This window comes from Solanum dulcamara, chromosome 2 (genome assembly GCF_947179165.1).
Source record: "Solanum dulcamara chromosome 2, daSolDulc1.2, whole genome shotgun sequence".
In the NCBI taxonomy this organism is placed as follows: Eukaryota; Viridiplantae; Streptophyta; class Magnoliopsida; order Solanales; family Solanaceae; genus Solanum; species Solanum dulcamara.
In genome coordinates, this window is record NC_077238.1 from 11,067,548 (window position 1) to 11,092,285 (window position 24,738).

The 24,738-nt window shown below is 33.7% G+C and overlaps 2 protein-coding genes across 2 annotated transcripts; one reads left to right on the forward strand and one right to left on the reverse strand.

Annotated features, from left to right (window-relative positions):
- Positions 1 to 2,442: 2,442 nt before the first annotated feature.
- Positions 2,443 to 4,741, forward strand: LOC129875390 (protein RICE SALT SENSITIVE 3). The gene is made up of 7 exons (XM_055950757.1): positions 2,443 to 2,638; positions 2,799 to 2,852; positions 2,947 to 3,120; positions 3,216 to 3,321; positions 3,531 to 3,572; positions 3,688 to 3,744; positions 4,032 to 4,741. Exons 1-7 carry the CDS (start codon positions 2,502 to 2,504, stop codon positions 4,644 to 4,646), a joined length of 1,185 nt encoding a protein of 394 aa, XP_055806732.1. The 5' UTR covers positions 2,443 to 2,501; the 3' UTR covers positions 4,647 to 4,741.
- A 678-nt stretch (positions 4,742 to 5,419) lies between these two features.
- Positions 5,420 to 23,804, reverse strand: LOC129880315 (threonine--tRNA ligase, mitochondrial 1-like). Its single transcript, XM_055954290.1, has 20 exons — positions 23,491 to 23,804; positions 22,829 to 23,066; positions 22,638 to 22,697; positions 21,844 to 21,933; positions 18,120 to 18,194; positions 17,887 to 18,015; positions 17,713 to 17,802; positions 16,899 to 16,987; positions 16,722 to 16,818; positions 15,399 to 15,485; positions 13,360 to 13,444; positions 12,762 to 12,856; positions 10,043 to 10,075; positions 9,881 to 9,967; positions 9,508 to 9,600; positions 8,800 to 8,892; positions 8,441 to 8,662; positions 8,257 to 8,328; positions 7,213 to 7,284; positions 5,420 to 5,770 (listed from the first exon to the last, which is right to left on the reverse strand). Exons 1-20 carry the CDS (start codon positions 23,760 to 23,762, stop codon positions 5,675 to 5,677), a joined length of 2,175 nt encoding a protein of 724 aa, XP_055810265.1. The 5' UTR covers positions 23,763 to 23,804; the 3' UTR covers positions 5,420 to 5,674.
- Between the last annotated feature and the right edge of the window lie 934 nt (positions 23,805 to 24,738).

The following is a 24,738-nucleotide window of genomic DNA, read 5'->3' on the forward strand; positions in this document are numbered from 1 at the left end:
TTAAAGATTTACTTATTTTATTAATCGGGTCATTTGCACTTTTGCTCTTGTTTTATGTTTAATCTTTAATTTTTATTTCTCAAAATAAATATGTTTTTCCGGACATAAATACATATTTTTAATAATTATCATTATTATCATCACACAATAATAATAATAATAACAACATATTTCAGTAAAATTGGACGAGTGAAAGATATGTATATTGCCTCCAATTACATTAAAAATAATAAAACTAAAATCGACTGTAGATAGGATAGGTCCATTGCATATCTACAAATATTAGAAATAATACTATCGTATAAAAAAATATTTTCTCATTTTAATTTATGTGGCAGAAATTTTAAAAATAAATGAAGACTTTTCATTTGACCATGAGAATTTTTACTTATTTTCGAAAAATTATTTTACTTTTTTCTAAAAATAGTGTTTGATCATGAAAATTTCAAATACAATTTGAAATTGTATTTGGAATTTGAAAAATATCAAAAATCTTGTTTTCACTTTCACTTTTTCATTTTTTAAATTTATTTTGTTTTAAAAAAAATTCTAATTTTTTAAGTTTCATAAAATAACTTCATTTAAATTATATTTCATGTTTAAATAATATTTCATATTTTTGAAAAACTACATTTAAATTTTAAATATTAACTGTAAAAACTATGATCAACTTCAAATAATAAAATGATAAATATTAAGTGAAACTCAATAAAAAATAAAATAAAGATTATATTATTAAACAAAAAATATTATATATTTTTAATAAATTAAAAAAAATGTCACGTAAATTAAAATAAATTCGAATCTAAGTAGAAATAATATGGCAGAACAGTAGAGAAAATAGACTAGCACTATAACTATTGTTTACATATGGCAAATGGGGTCCCAAATCTCAGTAAAATTGAATTTGGCTTCACGACATAGAGATTTTATATTGGCATTTAAAAAGAAAAATACATTGTCAGTTACTCTAGAAGGAAATTATAAGTAATCATTCATAAAAAAAAATATGATTAATAAAATATAAAAAAAATAATTAAAAGTACAATAATAGGTTACCCCCCCATGAGAAATGGTTTGAAGCCAGTAACCTATAATAACATGTAAAAATGATCCGATAATATTGTTAGTATATATAAATTAAATTTTAAAAAATATAAATAAATTATTTACTGTAATATGTCAAAATATACTGACACTAAAAAGCAGAGCTAGTGTTTTGGTTATGAATTCGTTCGAATTCGATAACTCTGATTCAAATATTATATTTTATATTAAGAATTTATCTTATAACTTATTAATTTAAAATTTATTAACTTTAAAAGTTTAATATTCCTAACTTATAAACTTTTAATGTTGATTTTGACTCAATTAACAATACAAATTTGTTTTTTCCATCGTTAGCACTATATGAATATAAATAAATCATTTTAAATAGATGGGATTTGAAGAGGAAAAAAAAAAGAGTATTGGAAACCGGGCAGGCAAAAGCGTGTGGCCTTGTGCACTTCATTTTGGTATAGTCTTGAAAAAAAAACTTCTCTCATATTATTAATCATTATTTAGGGGGCAGAACTTGGGCAAGTTATATATTTAATGGATTGCATGAAATAATTATATTTGATAATTAAATATATATTATTTTTATATTAAAATTATATATTTTATATATTAATTATAATACTATATATATATATATATATTAATTATTATTTTGAGTAGCGAATATACAGTGTAATTTTATTTTTTTTGAAAATAAGTGTCTCACATAAAAGTGAGTCTATTTTTTGTGAGATAAAAAGAATTTTCACACAATTAGTTTCAGTTGCGTGAGATTCATATATAATACTTTTTTTGTCCTAATTTATATAACAAAAAATCGTTTTAATTCATTCTAAATAGAATATCATATTTCTATAATTAGGAATAATTTTACTTTAAAATTTTACCTTTGCCTATTTTTTCCATTTCCAAAATAATGACCTACTTTTCTTTTTGGTCTTTTTCTAAAAGAATGGCTCTTTTTTTTTTTTGGCAACACTTTATTTCAGTTTTCCACGTGGCATGATCAAGATTAAATGACATTTTGGACGCATTTGACATAACTTTAATTCAAAACCAAAAGATTGATAAGTCTTCTTTATTTTCTGAAATTTTGTATCAAGTCAAACTATGTTATTTTTTTTAAAATGGAGGAATAATTTATTTCACACACAAAGTCAAGAAGAATTATAGATCATAAATTTCAAAATTCTTCATTTTTTTAAAAAAAAATTATATCAAATCAAAGATGACACGTAAAAAATTACATCAGAGAGAAGTTTTCTCTTTTCTATGAGAGAGAAGGAACATGTATAAATGTGATGGATACTATTTTCTTAGGTGGTGGCCTTATATAAAGCAACTAAAGGATGTTATGTCTTTGCTTCTTCTTATAAAAAACTAATTATAGAAGAGAAAGAAAAGAAAGAAAAAAACTATTGTGTGATATTCTTCTAACAATGGAAGAACAACTAAACTCTTTAGCTGTTACTCATCTTCTTCAACACTCTCTAAGAAGTTTATGTATTCATGAAAACTCTCAATGGGTTTATGCTGTCTTTTGGAGAATCTTGCCTAGAAATTACCCTCCTCCAAAGTAATTAAATCATATCGATATCTGAAATTTATTGGTCTGACTAATTTAGATTTTTGAGTAGACTAATTGTTTTTATCATATCGATATCTGAAATTTACTTGTGTGACTAATTCAGATTCGCGACGAGACTAATTGTTTTCCTTTTTTTTTTGTCAATTAGATGGGATAGTCAAGGAGGAGCATATGATAGGTCAAGAGGGAATAGAAGGAATTGGTAAATATTTTGTTCATATCATATGCCAAATATATTCTTTTTTCTTTTTTGGAAATTTTTGCTAGATGGAATTTTTTTTTATTTTAAATGATAGGATATTGGTATGGGAAGATGGTTTTTGCAATTTTGCAGCATCAACGGCTGAGATGAATGGAAATGAATGTCCAGGATCATCGTCTAATAATTATGGAGAATATCAACAATATCAAGGCCTTCAACCTGAACTTTTTTTCAAGATGTCACATGAAATTTACAACTATGAAGAAGGGTAATAAAAGAAAAACTTATGCAAACTTTTATTTCTCATCATGGGGTTGTTTTATTTTTTTATATAATATACTTTTTATAAATATTTTTTTGCAGTATAATTGGAAAAGTAGCAGCAGATCATAGTCATAAATGGATCTATAAAGAACCAAATGAACAAGAAATCAATTTCTTGTCTGCATGGCATAACTCTGCTGATTCTGTAAGCTTAATTAATTATTTCATTATTTTGTGTTTAATAATAATAATAACAAGGAAATATTTAGTGAAATCTCACAAGTGTAATCTGAGAAAGCAGTGCGTACGCAGCCTTACCTCTATCTTGTGATTAAAGGTAAAGAGTTGTTTCTGATACACCCTCGACTCGGAACAAGATGTTTTCTTATGCATTTTCTTTCTTTTTATAAACAGCACCCTAGAACTTGGGAAGCTCAATTCCGTTCTGGTATTAAGGTAATGTTTCTAAACTTAATTTTATATTATAGCCCAAAAAATTAACCATATATCTTCCATAACATTATATTATATTTCACTTGTATCAAATTAAAATATTGTTAGTATTCTTCAGACTATAGCCTTGATTGCTGTGAGAGAAGGTGTCATTCAATTAGGAGCTGTTCACAAGGTATAATATCTTTCATTCCCTTCTCTCCAAAATCCTTAAAGACCGATCAACGAGAACATAGAGTTTATATTTTGTACATTGACAGTATAAAAAAGAAAATATATTATTGAGTACTTATGTTGACTTATAACAACATGTGATTTTTGTGCATTGTTAGTGCAAAGGTCATTTAAATTATCAGTTTGTATAATTTAAAATCATGATATATAGCATACTTGAAAGATTATTTATATGTTCTTATTGTAATTATTTATATTTGAAGTTTATTGGCTCGACTAATTATGTAGGTTATTGAAGACCTAAGCTATGTGGTGCTACTAAGAAAGAAGTTTAGTTACATAGAAAGCATTCCAGGAGTGTTATTGCCACATCCATCTTCCTCACCATATCCTTTCAAGGCGGACGGATACGGCCCGTCCCCGGATGCGTGGCATTTTCAGACCAATTTACCAGCACCAACACCAACACCGGCTGAATTATACGAGCATTTCAATCAATATCAACATATGAAGATCACGCCTTCAATGAGTAGCTTGGAAGCACTTCTTTCCAAGCTACCCTCCGTCATTCCAGCAGATGCTGCTGGAATGACGGCGGGTTCAATACCTACTACCTATTGCGAGTACCAACAACAACCCCAATATAGACCTAATGTTGAAATGTTGGGGTTGGAGAAAGTTGCAAAAGAAGAGTATGAGGACGAGGAGGAGGAGAATAATAATAATAAAGAGAAAACTAGGAACAATAATAATAATAATCATAGTAATGAGAGATTAGATCATAATGGTGGTGAGAGTAGTAGTTCAATGTCATCTTATAGTCAACACCATCAACATTATCATCATTATGGTTATCATAATGATTTGAATGTAAGTAGTAGCATGCCTAATAATGGATATTAGAGGGACATGATGGTAAATTAATTAAGGGTATTGTTTTATGTAATGTACTATTTAGATTTGTGTTGGGAAGAATTTGATCTTCCCTTCGCTACGTACTTTCTTCTGCCTACACTAAACAACTTTTACCTACTTTTATTTTAACATCTCCAGCTTTACCAAAGTCTAATTATTATTTTTTATCCCGGTGACTCGAACTCAATTACCATCCGAGCAATATTTGGCACTTTTAATTGATTAACACTCATTAAAAAGAAAAAAGGAACCCAAGGGAAGAGAGAAAAATGAACACTCGATGGGAAAAATAAGGAAAATGATTACTCTTTTTAAAAGACAAAAGGAAAAGGGAGTGAATACGTGAGTATGGGGGTAGGTAAAAGAGCATCAACCGTACACAAAGGGGACCATTCGAAAAGATTCATTTGGAATTGAACCTTTTGAAGGAGTTGATTGTATTGCAATGGCAAAAATGAGTTCCCATATGATATGACCATAAATAGTAAAGTAAATAATCATTTCAATAAGAAGATGAAATAATGCAATTGAGTTGTAATTTATTTGCCTCACCAAATATAGGTGATATACATCCATTAACAAGGCTCTCTTTAGAAAGAGTTTTAAGATTGATATATCAAATATGAGGACTCCATATGATCTTAGATCTTTTCTTTTCTTTTTCCTGGAAAATGGTACCGCAAGACTGAAACCCCAACTAAGACAATCAAGTACAACGAAAACATTCATGGAGTACTGCTAACCTATTTTGGAAAAACAAGTAAACTCACAAATCAATACTTTAACTGTCAATTACAACGAAGACCAATTACCATCCAGATAGTGAAAAATGAAATAAGGGTACAGTACAAAAGTTCCCTGAATCTATATATTAGCAATGTAATACAAATGGCTTTTGATTGCTGAAGAACAAAATTGTGTTGGCATGCATCACATTCTCACACAATGTAAGACAATTGAACCTTGATTGTAGACGACATTTCTTCAGTGATATAATGCAAGAGAAACAATGACTTCTACTGAAATGTTGCGACCAGATCTTTGAAGTGAGTGAGGAGGCTGTCAACTGTCATGACTTCATGATCAGGCTTGCTTCTCACTCGAACGCTCACCTATGTGACATCATTTACATATAAGGAAGATCAGATTTTTTACAGCAAGAATAAAGCAGTTGAATGTTGGCTGCGAGATTTAAAATGAGAAATTATGGAGAATGCATGAAGAATTTACATAAAGAAACCAAGAAAACCGTGAATAGAGCATAAATGGTGAACTACATTACTCCCTGCAGCAAGAGCTATTGTACAGAAAGTAAAAAGGAAATTGCTGCAGAATATTTCAAATGAACACCCCCCACCCCCACCTTTTTCCACTTGAATACCAGAGGTTTGTTTGTGTCAAAGTTTGAACCCATAGCGCGTGCCTAACCCACACATCACGCGTTGACTGTTGAGGTCTTACCATTATACCAAAATTCTTTTTTCAAGCAAATCAATCAATGTCTCAGAAGAAGCATCTTGCCAAGGAAAATCAGAGAGTTGTCAAGCCAGGAGGCCAGCTGATTGGCCACCAAAATGTAAAATGTATTAAATACTTTAAAGTTCTCTACAAGCTCCTTCATGTTCAATTCGCAATTACTTTCAATTGTGTAATGGCTTCTGAAGATCTTTCTAGATGCCAGAAGTCCATGACCACTGTATGCTCTCCTTTCTAGCCTTAACTTTCTAGTTTTCAAATGGGGTTGGATAAAGACAAACCAGTAATTTATAGAAAGTTAAGCATATTATATAGGGGCAATTTCAAATATATACAATAAACTAATTAGTTTACAACAAATATAGCCATGTTTTATTTACATAAAAAATAGCCAAAATCATAGAAAATATACAGTGATTATACACTGACTATACAATATAGATTACTTATACATGAGCTATACACTAAATATACATTATGATACACTCAAAAACTGAATATAGCTTAACTATACATGAAATATACACCGACTATACATGCCTATACAGCGGAATGACCATTTTTTTGGTAATTAATTTGGCCGAATGGTCACTGGGTGTAATTTGCCCTATTATACATTAGAAAATAATAGGAGTTTGAAGAAGATAACAAGAAGAAAGAATACAAGTGAACCACAAAACATCCAGATCAATACCAATGTTACATAAAGGAAATGATGATGGCTTTTGACCAATTTATTTATCAGTACGAACTTAGAGAGATCACTAGTGTAATGGGGCCAGATAAAAGTGATTAGATACTTCTTGTTCTCATTTTGTTCAATTACAACAACATATCCAGGGTAATCCACAAGTGGAGCCTAGGGAGGGTGGTGTGTATGCAGGTTTACCCCTACCTACCTTGTGAAGGTAGAGAGGTTGTTTCCGATAGACCCTCAGCTCAAGTAAAGCATTTCAAAGCACTTTGTTCAGTTACACATTATAAAAAGATCACATAGCAAGTGCATGTTGCGGGATTTTTTATTTTTTTTTGCATGTTGTACAATATAGAAGTGCAAGTTGGGGAACAGTGTAGATACCTGCCCACTACCGGCTTCCGCTTCTCCAACAACTAGAATATAGTTATATTGTGCCATTTGAGCCTCTCGTACCTGCATATACATTAACAGCCATAAACAAGCATTTCTTTCTAGCAGGGCAAGAAGAATTTTGAATTTGAGATTAAACTTGTATTGCTTAAAGAGAAATTTATCAGATCTTCAACATATATAGCTTCAAAGCTGAAAGCATCACGTTGATTCAATCTCAGTCATGCATGCTTTCAGCAGTTCAGAGTACATTTCCACATTAAACTGTTACTCTGCGGTCATAATGTTACCACCTTCTTTCTATTTCTCAAACCAATAGTAAGCTTTTCTGAAACCAGATGTAGCTTTAGAAATTCAGGAGAATAGAAGTCTGTACCAATCCTTAATATGCCACCAGTCCAGTCACAAAAGTAGGTAACCATTATTGACTTTAGTTGATACATCAAAACAAGGACTTAAAAACATAATGTTTGTTATTGGAAAGATCTGCCTTTTATGCCCAAGTAAATCTCCAAATAAACTTAGCCTATGTCACACCCCATAGATGTAGGTAGATCCACTATAAAGAAGATGAATTGATAAAATTGACCATCATTGAATTTGCTAAAATTTGAAGGCCAGTATAGTCTTTTTTCAGTTACAAATTATAAGATCAAGTTGACCATCTTAATGATTTCAACGGTGCTTTGCACAGACCTGTGAAACCAAGGTCATAAACTCGCCAGGTTTTGTGGACTAGCTATGGCAATAGTGCCTTTATTTCCTTATAAACTTTCCCAACAAACAGGGGAAATCATTGCTACTTTGTCCTTAGGCCTAAATACCGCTGAGAATTCACGATATTTTCATATAAAAAATTGCTAAATGACCTTGAACTAGCGCGAATTAGACATGCATTCTACCTGATACACTACATTGCACAAACCTTTTTCTGGATTGTAGAATTAACGATAAGTTCATATAAAAATTGCCAATTGACTTTGAACTAGCATGAACCAGACATACATTCTACCTGACAAGCTACATTACACTTACCTTTTTCTGGATTGTCCTGTCACTGGTATCAACATCAACATAATAACCAGCATCATGTATCCGCTCCCGGAGCTGAATAAAAGACGAGCAAAAGGTTAACGCAATTTCATAATGGATGAACTACAGAGGAAACAATAATTCATGAAAATGCTATTCGTTAGATGAAGTACGTTAATGTAACTACCTCAAATGCATACGACAGAGATTTGTCCGAAACAGGGCAGACCATCGCTTGACGTGGACTAAGCCAGAAAGGCCATTTCCCCTTGAAATGCTCCAAGAGAATAGCGAACATGCGTTCAACTGATCCAAGTATAGCTCTATGTATCATAACTGGTCTCTCCCTCTTACTTTCATCTTCTGCTGAGTATGATAGGTTGAATCGTTGAGGAAGTTGGAAATCAAGCTGAAAAGGAAAGCATTCAGATGATATTTCCAACTTGGTGCAAAAGATCTTGCTAAGAGCATGGAGGTAAATGAAATTTCATAGGTGAATGGTCTTGCTTCTGGAAATGAAACAAGGAAATTAAGACCAAATCTAACCTGCAATGTTGCACACTGGAATTTCCTTTTCATTGCATCAGAAACAGTGATATCAATTTTTGGACCGTAAAATGCTCCATCTCCTTCATTGATCTGGTTGAATGGAATTCTTTTAGTAAAAGGGAATATTAAAGCAATCACAAAAAGAAACAGACAAAAATAGTGACACAACAGGGTGACTACCTCATTTTTTTCATACATAGACAGAAAAATTGTGCGCCCCACCCCACCCCATGCTTTTTCTGTTGTGTTACCCAAAAAACTAATCCATTATGTCTCATTTTATTAGACGCTATTTGATTGCACAAGAGTTTAAGATATTACTTTATATAGTAAAAGAGTAAATATAAGAAAATTAGAATTGCTAGAATTAGTGAAACTCTGTAAACTAATTTATAGTAGATGGTGTCAGTATTAAGTGGACTGACAAATAAATTAGAATGGAGCAAATACAAAAGAAGCACAAAATAATCACAATAAATGATGTCTAAAAGTGTCTTTTTAATGAAGTAATAAGAAATTTCATTGATGGCATCAAAAAGATGCAGAATAATACTAAAGTTAGAAAGATAACAAAACTTCGTTAGCTCAATCACACAAAAGACTAAACTAACTTTGTTAGCTCAGTCACAAAAAAGACTAAATTAGTACCAGGGACAAAACTCATTAACTCAACTTTTTACAATCCAAAAAATATTGATAACAAACCTCCCATGGCTTCCCGAACTCCTTCAATGCTTCTGCAAGAGCAGCTTCAGCCTTCTCCCAACTTTCCAAGTCTCCAAGATATTTTTCAGGCCTCTGCAAGTCAGAAATATGAGTGGGTATACACGGAGACAAAATGAATGCTCCATATGTGCAAAATGTGGAAACAATCATAAAATGCATCTTACATCACATCAAAAAACAGCCCAATATAAGATAAATGGAAAATACAACTGCACTTGCACTTCACTTTCCGGACAAGTACAAAACAGTGAAGAATGTTAGATAAGTGCAACTATCTCTAATCTAGGACCTATATTTAGCAGAAATCGCTAATAACAAATTTGATCAATGATTCAAAAGACAGAAATCGTACCGTTGATAACTTCAGGTCAAAAGTGAAACCAAATATCTTATACACATAGCTAATGAAATCTAAGACACCCTTGACTTCATCCTTAATCTGCATTGTGAAGAATATAGGTCAAGCTAGTATTCCGATAACGTAGGTTTACTGCATATATAAATCTTAACCAACCTGTGACTCCCTGCAAAAGATGTGGGCATCATCCTGCAAAGTAATTGTAACACCCCATAAATATTATTGATTCATGGATCCTTTCTTTCATGAAGTCCAAATAAATTATCAGAGTTTTCTATTTAATTCAAGCATGAAACTTTATGGATTTTTCATATCATAATTCCAAATGCATAGATTATTAAATATATGAAATTTAATTACCTATCTTATATTAACTTATATTGGCTTTTAAATGCATTAAATTGTTGATTTATCAAAAGTCCTTATATGAAGGCATGAAAAGATTTTGATCATGTTCTAAAGTATTTTGATCATGTTCTAAAGTATTTTGATCATGTTCTAAAAGTATTTTGATCATGTTCTCTCATGCCTAAAGATTTTGATCATGTTCTAAAGAATTTTGATCATGTTCTAAAGTATTTTGATCATGTTCTAAAAGTATTTTGATTATGTTCTCTCATGCCTAAAGTAATTTGGGCATAACTTTTTATAGGATGGTCCAAATTAGGTGATTCAAATTTCTGAGTAACCACAACATCATTACCTACAACTTTCATGAAGAACATATCTTAAGATTCGGAGTTTAAATAGATCAAATAAATTAATCTTTGTAAGACATAGTGCTGTGACGGAATGAAGTATTTGTAGAATAAAATTCATATCTCGATGTAGAATGCTCCAAATTAGATGATTCTTGAACTAATTGAAACTAGACTTCTATATCTACAATTCTTATGAAGACATCGAATCCTAATAAGGAATTTATCTTATTCAAACGCAGCTTCGAAAACGGATATTCCGTTAAAAGAGATTTCATCTCACCTACCATAGAAAGATCTAGAACCATTTGACATCATCCATGACATCAAAATTCTCCATTGAATTTTCAAGATCATCCTTTATGATTATGTTTATTTATTGTTAGGTCCCTCCTCCACACCTATAAATACCCACCTTATTTCCTCATTTTATTCACCAAGCTTTCTTAAGCAACTCTTCTCTCTATATACTTCTTTACTCCTTCTCAAATATAGTTTTAGTTTTAGTAGTATAAAAATACTACTCTGGTGATTTTTATACTCCGGGTAGTACACAAAACAAACCGGCGAGAAGAAAAGGCTAGGGGTCCAAGAGTGTTCCAATTCGAAGTAAAGCTTCCGATTTAAGGTATGTAAGGCTTTCATAGCATTGGATTGAGTTCGTCCATGCGCCCAATATTTAAATTTATTATAATTGAGTTATAGTTGAGTTTTATCCAAATCTTGAATTCTAAATGAAATAATTCTTCTTCTATTGAGTTTGATATATTTATGCATTAATATTATTATTATTATTGTTATCTCTCATATTATTGAAATTATTGTTCATGGCTACTTTCCCATGAATCCTAATTGATTTGATGTTCATAAATATTTTTACACATATTTTGAGTAAAGATGTTGGCTTTTTAATATTTTCATTGATAAAAAGAGTGATATAAATTAATACTATATATGTATTTTATTGAGTTTTGAAAGAGCAAAAGAATTGAGTTTAAATGATGTTTTGAGCAAGATGTTTTGATGAGATGTAAATGATGTTTTCGAAGTATAATAATTGATGAAGAGGTAATGAGATGAGTTTGATGATTTAAATTAAAGTCCAATGAGACTAGATGATGAGTTTAATATGAGTACATATTTTGGGAGTAGTATTGAGCACCGAGTTGGGTAAGAGTTTAATTGACTCAAACCCCAGAACTACGTAGCCAGCGTAGGATGGAGGCTATGCCTCTTAAGTCCCAAAAAGAGGACTTTGATGAGTGGATCCAAGATGGTGATGTCCTTTACCCTGGCAAGGTATTGGATGGATGTGGCAACGACATCGCTTCGTTGTATCATCGCTAGCTCATAAGTGATGGTTGTCGGTTAGAGAAACTCCCAATTGAGTAAGCATTGCTTGTTACTATTATTTTTATTATTATATTTTAAACTTGCATTACATATTGATGTTGAGATGATGTTGAGTTCTGAGCTGAGTTTTCTTGAGAGAAGTTTCTTGATATTTGTCCTTACCTTCCTGACATTTTACATACTCGTACATTCCACGTACTGACGTCATTCGACCTGCATCGTTTTATGATGCAGATACAGGTGTTAGAGATCCTCAACAGGCGCTTCGTTGAAGATCATTATTTTTCAGCTATTTGGTGAGTCCTTCTTATATTCGGAGGAACTCTTTATCCTTTAATTATTGTTGAGTATTATGTTTCTTTTAAGGTAGCCATGGATATGTCATTGGCACCATCTAAGAGTATTAGAGGCTTCATAGACAGAGTTTAATGATGTAATTGGAGTAGTTCTCCTTTGAAACTACTCCTTCTAAAAAAATTTCTTCTTTCATTAGATGTTGTTAATGGAGAGCCCATATAAGTATTCTTATTAAGTCTTCCGCTGATGAATGAATAAGTGATGAGACCAAGTGGTTCTCTCAGAGGCCAGAGATGGTTTCTGAGTGCCGGCCACGCCTAGGGTACCCTCTCGGGGCGTGACAGTAATAGGGATAAAATTAAAGGTTGCCTAGCAACAGAGTTGGTAATAAGGTTTTCATAGGCACAGATTCTTCAGGAAGACACGTGGCAAATTTCGTGTATGAAACAAACAATTATTGCTCCTTAAGAAAACACTTACATGATCTTCTATAAAAGATAAAAGGAAATAAAAGGATGCAACGATACCTGCTGGAATCTCCTGACGCGCGTTAAGCCAGTGAGTGCACCACTGGCCTCATTCCTGTGTAGAACTCCAAAGTCAGCCAGACGAAGTGGTAGCTCTGCATTGTTGAACTGCTGGTTAACCATTAAGGTGTTGCTTGCAGTTGTAACGACATCAACCAGAAAGACAGAAGTACTATAAATACTAACAAAAAGTCACCATTTGAATTATGGTGCAGAAGCTATAGGATTTTACTAATGAGTACTAATGAGAACCAATGGAGTTTAATGAAAGAAGAATATTTGAAGTGAGCATGTTGTACGTTTAAACAGCCATCCTTTAAGATAACAAAATTTCCATGAAATTACAGCCCTAAAGGTGCACTGAGATTCTTTGAAATTTGATAATCTGACTTAGCATGAATATCATAAGCAAGCCAACAGTTGCTTTAAAGTTACTAGTAGCACCAACACTTCACATGGTCAAGCATCCTCTACATTATCATGATAACATCAGATTAGGAATACCTTAGTTTCAACAAGCTGCAGGCCAGAACAATAGTAAATCAAAACCATACAAGTAGAGCAAGAATGGCAAAAAGTAACTCTTGGAAAAGCTCACCCCTGTAAGAACGAACTCTGTGATCAAATATCAAACAATGACCTGGGCAATTCATTGGCTTCAACCCAAATTCTTGCTTTTCAATCTGCAGCATGAAGAAGAAAGAAACATTACACAAAATATGGCTAGAAAAATCTGATCATCCAGAGGCAGCACTTCTTACAAGACGACAAACTACTGCTATGGCTAGAACCTATCCAATTTTAATGTAAACAATCCTCCAACAAAAAGGAAGAAGGTAAAAAAACAACACAGATCTGGATTATTTGTCTGAACTAAATATCTCAAACAAGTGAAGATTTTTTTTCTACTGTACAACCTGCCATTTTCTATACTAACCTACCCTTTGATCAGTTATCCAAAGTAAATAGCCTGCATGTCAATTTATGAGCACTGTAAGATATATGGAGACATACACGTCTTCTCTTCAGTTATCAAGTCAAGATTTGCAAGCACATTAACAGAACTACTAAAGTTTGTATGCAACACTTTAATATATGGAAAAGAATTGGAATTAATAGATATTTTGTAGTTAATTTATTATCCCTTTTTACCCCTATTTTAGGAATATATTCTTTTTTCCTAATTATACTATTACTCACTGATGTTTATTGAATTTAAACTAATTATCCTAGTCTCCTGGATAAACTATAACTCTTTTCAAGCCCTTTATTAATAAAACTGATTTCAAAATCTTATAAGCATGCGACATGGCCATAGATCTTCAACTAAATAGGGACTAATATGATGCCTATTAAGACAAAACTGAACAAGAGGAAACTTCAAAAAGCTATGTAATATAACTATCTTTGGCTACCCAAAAAGCACTTCTTCCATTCCAATTTATGTAAAACTTTTCCATTTTGAAATGTTCCAAAATGTTTTAAACCATTTGGGACTTTCACAACTTTCAAAAATTTAAATTCATTAGACTATTCACCTTTGACTTTCACGCAATGATTTCTCTTTTTTCAACCACTAGTAAATATTTGCTTCCAATTTAAATAATACTCTTTCCATTTTGAAATGTTTGATAATGTTTCATACCATTTGTAGCTTTCACAAATTTCAAGAAATTCATTAGACCATTCACATTTTAACCTTCACGCATAGTTTCCCTATTTTTAACTACTTCGATATTTTTTTCCATTATCACTAACATATTATATAAGTCAACTTAACAACTCACAGTCCATACCCAGTCAAACACAATCATATATAATGGAAAACTGTCACACAAAATGTAGTGAATGGAGAAAAAAACAGATTGAAGTTAAGCAGAAAGTGTTTCACAGTTCCGTTACTCCTTTTCAACAATTGAATACTTTCTGCAGTTTACAATACTCCATATGTGTTATACTAGAAATGAAGAAATTGGAATCAGTCGACAGAAGGAACAACATGTTTCAGCTTATCCAGAACAAATTACATCTGCCTGACATATAAGCTCTAGTGCAAAAACCACAGAGTTTTGTCACCACATATTTCACAACCAAGTATGATAACTATCTGCTTTGATATTTGTGCCTCACCATATGTCTTGAACCTGTAATAATTCATCTTCAGTAAATTGCTCACCAAATTGGACCATTTTCTTGGGAAATTATTTGAAGTGTTGTGCCCAGTGGAAACAGTTCTCTGTCGTATAGCACCCAACTTGATCCATCATATGCAGAAAAAACATCAGGAGTTTTTCATGTGTTTATTCATATGACTTTTGAGTTCAAATTCCAGCGATAGGATCCATTCTCCAAAAGCTTTTTTCCCAAAAAAACAAGGATGCCTATTCTTTCTCCGGTATGACCTTTAGAAGATTAGTTTACTCCATCTACTTAAATCAGAACCCAATTATAGAGTTCTATGATACTCATAATTATACCTCACTCATTTGTATATATATGGGTTGTACCCCTCTTACCAACATATTACTCCCTACTTCAAGTATCTATATTCCAGAAATTAGAGGTTTTCAAAAGAGTAGAAAACACATTGAAATGCACCGTAATATCAAAGCAGCTAGTAGTGTACAAAAAATTTACCTCAAACAAAAACATGTTCTCCTTGTAATTTGCAGCATGACCAGATGTTTCCCACAATTGCATATTGTACATATTTGGACTCCAAACCTGCATAACTCACGTATCAAGACAAGCACTCATAAACAGAATAACACATAACTCTATGGATTGAGGTTCAACAGTACCCTTTGCCCCAATTCCTACATCGAGGAGAGGGAGAAAGGAAAAAGGAGAAAACGAGGAGGCAACTCATAGGCCAAGAGGAGAAAAAAATTATCTTGTCATATGAACCATTGATGCAAAGACAACATTGCATGGATACAGGAGCGAGCATGTCAGGCACATTTTTTATTGTTCTGCATTTATTATTTAAGGTCACGTGAGTCCTCCAATTACAAGTGTCCCTTTATCAAGCAATGAGTATCTGATTTTCAGACACCAGTATGCCTAATCCCTGACAAGAAATATCGAAGCCCATGTAATTAAAAAGTTCGAAATAAAATTATTAAGGGCCAACACACTGCCAAAGCTTCCACATTCACCATCTTTGGAGCTCAATAATGATAGAAAACACAAAATTGAACTCAAAGAACAACCATGATTCATACTAGAAGTAGAAGAAGCAAAGAACCTGGCTCAATGAAGAAAAGAACTTCTTCCACCTTTATGGAACCCCTACTTCGCTTTGTTGTTTCCCAGAATTACAATGTCCTATTTAAGTTATGATTTTTTTTGCCCTCATTCTTTGCTTTGTTCTAACAGCTGCTCTATTTCCTTCCCTCTATAATATTTTGATTCCTACTACACTTCTTTCCAATATATTGGTTATTCGGTGCTATTAGGATATTCTTAAAGAAAAATTATCTGAATTTTTATTTTTTTTCGGAATTTTGCAGTTACTGATACTTTTTGCAACTTCCATTTAGGCCTACATAGTATTACAACCTTTATCTATAATAGTGTTTCATTCGAGTTGTGCCCCTTCCCCCTTTCTTTAAAACTAGTGTATTTGTGCAAAAATTTGTGCCCAACATTACCCACGTGTCTGCATCCTTGCTACATTTAAGGATGTATTGCAAGTTAATAACTTAGGAACCACATGAGGATCTCTTCGTCCAGAGGTCGGAAGGCATTCAGTCCACTAGCAATTAGGAGTGAACTATATCCCTCTCAAATGAAATCAAGAAATAAATGCAATTTTAAAAAAAGGAAACAGTTTCTGCAACTGTCAAGAGTGAACTCAACCAGCCAATAATCCGTGCAGTCCGAAACTAAACTTCCATTGTTCATGTCTGAATTTCAAAAAGTCCTTGCAACCAATATACTTAAGCACAAGTGAATTACCTCCTCGTAGCCTCTCTTCCAATACTGACTCTTTATGAATTCCAGCAGTTTGTTGCAAATTCGAGCACCATGTGGAAGAAAGAAGCAACTTCCAGGGCTGAAACACATAAATCTCATTTAAATATGATGAAATATTTTTCACCTATATTGGTAACTACAAGAAATTTCAAGGTTTACCTTAATGGGTGAAAAAAGAAAAGCTCCTGCTTCTTAGTCAGCTCTCTGTGATCGTATTTCTTTGCTTCCGCCAGCATTGCTAGGTATTCCTATAATAAAGATTGTTTCATTAAAAACTCCTCACAGGAAGCAGTTCTATAACCCTTTTCTCTTTCCTCAAGACAGCACTAACACTAGGCATCTTTTGCTTTTACTGATAGATCAAAATATTTGTTCACTAATTCATCAAGCTAGAAATCAAATAACTTACAATGTTATGTGAGCTACTCTTGATCTCCAATCAAGACTACTCAAACTCTCTATGAAAAAAGTTCTACGCTCACCAAAATACGGATGAAATAAAACGGATTTCTTTAAATTCCTTAGATTGTTCTAAAATATTCACCAATTACTCCCGTTTCATATAATCCAAAGAGAAAAGCATAATGCACTTGTTTTCCATGCTTGAAAGGCCTTGAATACATACAAGAAAAAGCATCAGAAAAAGACTAAAGACTTGGTAAACAAGCTAGACAAAACAAATTCTAAAGAGTTGGGGCAAAACGTAACAAGTTACGAGTCACAAGAGGTGACATCTGATGCATTTGGTGGATTCCACATTGCAACATTGGGCACTTTAAAAATGAGCAAGCCATTTGTCAAATATTATCACTCAAAAACAATTTTGAGAACATCTCACATTTAATAAGGGATTATTTCCTCTTTTTTCTCCATCTATTTTCCTTTCCTTTTTCTTTTGTCAAAAGGGAAGCAGATATGGAAGTATATGAAAATTAAGTGGTCTGCAGTTCCATAAGTAGTTTTTTAAAGTCACCTTCAACTGTTTCTGGTCTGGAAAAGATATTCCATAAACTCTTTGCAAGCTTTCACGGTCCTTATCTCCTCTCCAATATGCTGATGAAGCCTACATTCATTAGCTTGATCAGAAAATATGGAATCAACACATATAAGCTTACTCTTTCTTCTATGAGAATATGCAGCACCTCACCTTTGTACAGGCTAGTGCTTTAACAAAAGATGTATTCGGTATATGGGGACCACGGCACAGATCAACCAACGGTCCACATCTGTATACTGTGATTGTTTTATCTTCAGGTAAATCCTTAATGATTTCAACCTGATTAAAAGACAGAAAAATAAATTAAGATGTGAACTTCCTGAAAAATGTTGCACAGAGGAAAAGCCTGGGAGGATAAAGACTACAAATCGTAGCAACCCAACCTTAAACCTATTATCAGAGAACATATCAAGAGCTTGTTGCCGTGAAACTTCGATGCGTTCAAAAGGTTGTTTCTCCTGATAAATAAGGGAAAGTTAGCCTGTTGAATATAATGCAGGAAAATCAAACAAAATACTGCACCAACTGGAAGAGCGCCTTAGCAATTGCTTAGGAGCAGAAAGGAGAAAATAAACTGTAGAGGTGCTCACTAGGTGATGATAAAGATCTCTAAAAGCTCCTATCAGTCTTATATCTATATCCTACAATTTGCTACAACATTATGGTTGCATCCTTGATTAGGCATGTATGAAGGATCTTAAAAGAAAGAAGATTTCATTTAAGGTAGGGGTACATTCAAGACCAATCCAAATAATTGACCGTGTCTAGTTGTGTCCACCACATGTATAGATAGTGGTCCTGCTTTGGTTAATATCCTAATACTGGGTCGGACAGACTCCAATGACTATCTTAACTAAAGAGTTTCTCTTAATTCAGTAATTAGCAAAGCCTGTTCTTACATGAATTTATTTGAAAAGAGATCGGCATAAATCATTTGAATCTGCTGAATGTATTTTCCTTATTACCAACTTCCTAAACATACAGCAAGAAAAAAGAAACGATTCATGTAGCAATCAAGAGAAACGTTCTTGCCCTTACATAAAATTTATTTGAAATTTGAAAAGAGACCGGCACAAACCATTTTTTTGATGAAGAAAGAATATTATTAACAAAAGGGCATTAACTACCCCGTATACAAGAAGTATACCAAAATGTAGAAAATCTTACACAAATACATGATTTTCTACAAATGTCACCCAATCAGCTATACACAAAGTACCTCATGGGTGCACCAAAAAGAAATAAGGGAAAAGAGGCAATTTCTCAAGTGTACAAAATCTTTCTTTATTCCATCAAAAGCTCTCATATTACTCTCTCTCCATACAATCCACATCAATGCTAAAGGGGTAACTTCACATGCCCTGCATCCCCCCCTCCATCTTCTACGAGTCCAACTAAACAAAGTCTCTTTCACAATACTTGGCATTACAACAACAACAACAACATAACCAGTGAAATCCCACAAGTGGGGTCTGGGGATAGTAGAGTGTTCGCAGACCTTATCACTACCTCGTGAAAGTGGAGAGGTTGTTTCCGAAAGACACTCGGCTCAAGTGCAACAAAACCAAGTAAAAGAAGAAGAAAACAGTGAAGCAAGCATAACAATTGATAAGGAAACTAGTGCAAAGCCTACAAGAAAGGAACAATAACAACAATAAAATAATGTGATAATCGAAACACAATAAACAATATATGATAATAGATATCAAAAGTAAGAACTACAAGAATACGACTAGTACTACGACAGACGCCAACAATCCTAAACCTTCGAACAACAAGACATCACTCCACGACCTACTAATCTTCTACCTTAATACACGGCCTCCACATCTTCCTATCTAAAGTCATATCCTAGGTAATATGAAGTTGTTTCATGTCCTGTCTAATCATCTCTCCCCATTACTCTTTTGGTCTACCTTTACCTCTCATCGTACCCCTTATATTCAACCTCTAGCACCCCTCATCATGGCGTCTGCGCATTGCTTCTTCACATGCCCCAACCATCTCAATCTCACCTCCCTCATCTTGTCTACCACGGAGATCATTCCACGTTGTCGGGAATATCGTCATTCCTAATCTTATCGCTCCTAGTATGTCTGCACATCAATCTAAGCATCCTCATTTTCGCAACTTTCTCTTCTGAACATGGAAGTTCTTCATTGGCCAACACTATATCTCATACAACAAAGATGATCTAAACACCACTTTGTAAAACTTAAGTTTAAGTTTAGGTGGTACATTTTTATCACACAAGTCTCTGAAGGCAAGCCTCCACTTCATTCATGCCGCACAAATGCGATTTATGACATCATAATCATCGATGTCCCTACTTCCTTGGATCACAATCCCAAGATACCTAAATCTGTCATTTTTTGGAGATAGTCTGTGTGTCAAGCCTCACTTCCACGCCTACCTCATGGATATTTTGATCCTGCTCAACTGGACCCTATAGACTTTAGAGTTTGTCTCTAAAACCTCCAACCTAGCATTAGCTCTGTTGTGTGTCTCATCAATCAATCGTCGGTACTATATAAACTACTTATAACATACAATATGTCACCTCATCCTGAATATACCGCGTCAACTCATCCATCACCAAGGCAAATAGCAACGAGCTAAGAATTGATCCCTAGTGCAACCAAATCTCAAATAGGAAGTGCTCTGAGTCTCTTCCCATAGCTCTAACCCAAGTCGTGACTATATGTCCTTCATCACCTTATGTAAGCCACCGGTACATAAGCCTCCAACATCCTCCAAAGGACTTCCCTCACGACTTTGTCATAAGTCTTTTCAAGGTTAATGAACACCATATGTAAGTCCCTTTTTTTTTCTCTATATTTCTCCACAAGTCTCCTCACAAGATGGATAGATTTAGTAGTCGATCGCCTCGACATGAATCTAAACTGGTTCTCGAAAATGGACACCCTTCTCCTCACCCTTATCTCTACCACTCTCTCCAAACTCTCATAATGTGGCTTAGCAACTTGATACCCCAATAATTGTTACAGTTTTGGTTATCACCCTTGTTCTTGTACAATGGAACCATTGTACTACACCTCCATTCTTCGGGCATTTTTGTCGACATAAAAATAACATTAAACAACCCAATTAACTACTTAATACATGCGCTGCCTGTGCTCTTTCAAAATCTCATTTGGTCCGATCATTCTTCCCCTACTTATCCTACTAATAGCATGTTTAACCTCCTTAATCTTAATATACCTACAGTACCCAAAGTCTTAGTGTCTCTCAGAGTGCCCCAAATTACCCAACATAGTTCTTCGCATTACCCACTCAATATCAAACCATCTCAACAACTCACCCCATAACGAAGAAACTATCCAACAATGTAAGAGGAGATGATCCACATCTGCCCCTGATTCTTTGCACATGAAGGACCAATTTACACAAGTAATCTTCCTCTTACTCAAGTTCTCCATTGGCAAGATCACCCCCTCGTAGCTAGCAAAGTGAAGAAGTACACCTTTCATGGTACTCTAGGGATCCATATCAAGGTATGTGGGAAAACAGTCTCCTCTCTCACCAAAAGCTTCAGATAAGAAAAGACGTTTCCCAGCATTTCCCATTTCCAAGCATCCAGGCAATCCATAGTAATTTTTTTTGGCGAAGCAAACCAATCAAGCTTTGAAATTCTCCAACTTCCCAATCTTGTAAGTTTCTCCTAAATCTTAAATCCCACAACACTTCTCCCCCTTGTAAACTCCATAATTGGATAATCAACATCTTTTTTGGCAAGAAATTCTATACACATTAGGGAAAGTGAGTTTCAAAGAATTGTTTCCACACCACCTATGATCCCAAAACTCACCCTACTCCCCTCACAGGCATAAATCATTAGAATCTCTCGAATGTATTTTCCTTTTTACCAACTTCCTAATGATACAACAAGAAAACTGAAACTTTTTACAAGAGGAACGTGATACTCTACCATAAAAAATTCAATTGCTTTTTAAAAACAACCAGAAAGAGACTCCAAAAGTAAAAAAAGAGAAAAAAATAGTGGAAAATAAAATCAAAGTGGCAATAAGCATTTGCACTTTATGCTCATCAGATTGAAGGCAATTCTGACAGATAAATAAGTAATACCGAAACAGCTTTTTCTGCCTCCTGCTTAATCCGTATAAAATGATCCTCATTTAATCCCAGATCACCATAAAAGGCATCATAATAGAACCCCTGCAGTAGAAGTTTAGACATGTCATAACAGGTTGGAAGCAATATGAACTGGCGACAGAATAAACTATAATGACATAGAGCCCTGCCACCAAACTGTGGTCCAGGAGGAGAGAGGGAGTGCAACACTATTAATCTAATTTTGTTTCATTCAAGGAATATTGCTTCCTTAGAATTTGGTCCATCAGAAAAAATTTAAGTTCAAATGATAGTACTGAGGTTAAAGCTTCATGGCCTTTTCCTTATGATGGCTCTTTCATATGGAAAATCAACATATGGTGTGGCCGCAGTGAAGGCAATAACAAAAGGCGAGATTTAGAATTGTCCCAAGGTTCTGAGCAGGATATCAACTATTAGATAAAGTGGTCAGGCAATAAATAGCAACTGAAGTTAAATTATTTTTTGGGAAACTAGCAAATGTATCATTAGCTAGTTAGCTGGATGTTTTCACTTTAATCGATTCCCAAGGTAGAAAGTAATAACTTTGCCGAGCCAAAAGCCATGTAAGGAGACTAAAAAGTTCATGCCACGACTTAGACTGCAGAACTAATTAGTCAACCAATCAACTATGCCTCTAAGCCATTGACTATATTTATCCTCCATATTCAACTCGCTGTTCGGGCTCATTTCACTCCAATACTAAATAATTGTCTCACATTTCAGAATGCCTAAACTCTCCAAGAAAAACTTTGATATTTAATATATACCTCTCCTCTTGTTGTACATGGTCCAATACACAATTTGCATCCAAATGTCCTCTCCAACGACTAAGAAAACCACAAAAAAGAACATAAACAAAAGTAAATATGAGCATAGAAAATATTTCAGCAATAATAATTTCTGAAAATCACAAAATGATGAAGAAAGAACGACAATGCAGTAGAAAAAAGCTTGAAACCTCTCCAAGAATGTGAGCACTCGAGTGCCAAAATGTGTCACGGCCCTCATCACTGTCAAATTTAAAGATCTCTAGCTTACAATCGCCTTCCAACGGCCTCAACAAATCCCAAAGCACCCCGTTCACCTTCGCAATCAACGCATTTCCAGCCAAGCTCTTTGATATCTCCTTTGCTATATCCAATGGTGTAGTATTCCATTTCTTTCCCTCCTTCATTGTCCCATCAACTAACTCGATCCTAATTAAATAGGATCATAATCCACATTCAAAAACTTAACTTAGAAGAAAATACTATAGTTAACCCCAAAAAAAATGACTTTTTTCTATATTGAGTAACAATTTAACTTCAAACTTTCCATTTTACCCTAATAAGATGATTTATAGCCACATAAACTACAACATTCAAAGGTCTTACTTTTATTCTTAAAATTCATGTTCAGTCAACCACATTCACATAAATTGGGAGTATCAAATTGATTGTTCCCATTGTCAAAAGGAAATGTCGCACAAGGTACTAGTTTGCAGTGTAAATTCATACATCGACCCCAATTTCTATAAAAGATGCTTGATAAATACGCAATAAAAGCAGTTAAAACGACTCTCCAAGTAGTGATCATGTCCTTTTTCTTTTTAAGACAATTTAAGTAAGAAATAAACTTTACTTGATAGGATCAGGGGAGAGTGAAAGTCGTTGAAGTCGTTGCTGATTCTGGATAGATTCGAAGAGTGCGATACGTTTAGGAATAACATTCTGTAGATAACTTTCGTCTTTGGGGATTGATGTACTAGAGTTAGCTTCGGAACTTTTCGCAGCCTTTCCCATTGGTGGCGGAGATGAAAAGCAGCGGCGGAGGAGGGAAAAGTTCTTACACGGCGGAGGACGGCGGATAGATTGGGTGAAGAGGCGCCAACAGACTGGTGAAGCCAATAGCATATAGACGGAGTTTGAGGGGTTTGGGAACTTGTTTCAGGGTTTTAATTGGTAATTGTTCTTCACGACGTCGTTTTTAGTGTTACAAATATGTTTGTAATAACAATGCGGGGTTTCACCCTTAATTAAAAAATTTGGATTCGAACTCTGAATATAAAAAAAATTGTTGGAGTACTACCCTCGAATGAATCTTGCAGTGCGCAATCTGAATTTAGTTGGGACTCCAATATGAACGTTGAACACTAAGTGGAAAACCCAAAAAAAATACAGACTAGTCATTTTCAATTCTATAATTTAAAATGTTCATTTATGATAATATCATGAAGTTGCTCGGTAAAATGAGATGTTTCATAATAATGATTATTTTCAGTGACAATGAGCCCGTTTGAATTGGCTTTAAGTTGGTCAAAATCAACTTAAAGTCCCTTTTTAGCTTTTGGACGTGTTTGTCTAATGCTGACTTTAAGCCATAAAGTTCTTAAAGTCAGTCAAAAATGAAAAGTTAGGATTCCTAACTTTTTTTTCCAAAGTGCTTAAAGTCATTTTTTTTACCATGAAAATTATTTTTATATCCCTTATATTTTAACTAAATTCTCAAACTACCTTTTTTTATTCTTTTAACCCTAAAATTCACATCATAAGCACTTTTATCCAAACACTCAACTGCTTATTTATAAAAATAACTTTCAGCACTTCAAAGTTCTAAGAGCACTTCATACATAAAAGTTACTTTTTTTAAGCTCATCCAAACGGGCTCAATGACTAAAAAATAATTATTTGAAAATTGTGTCTCATATTTTTAGGAACTAAGATCTCTTGATCACTTATAAATAGACACAAGAAAATGGCATTTTTAAATCTCTTATGGTTGTTTTCAATTGAGTCGAGGGTCTCCAGGAAATAATCGTCCTATCTTGGTAGAAGTAAGTTCTGCGTACACTCTACCCTCCCCAGACCCCATGTTGTGGGATTTCACTGG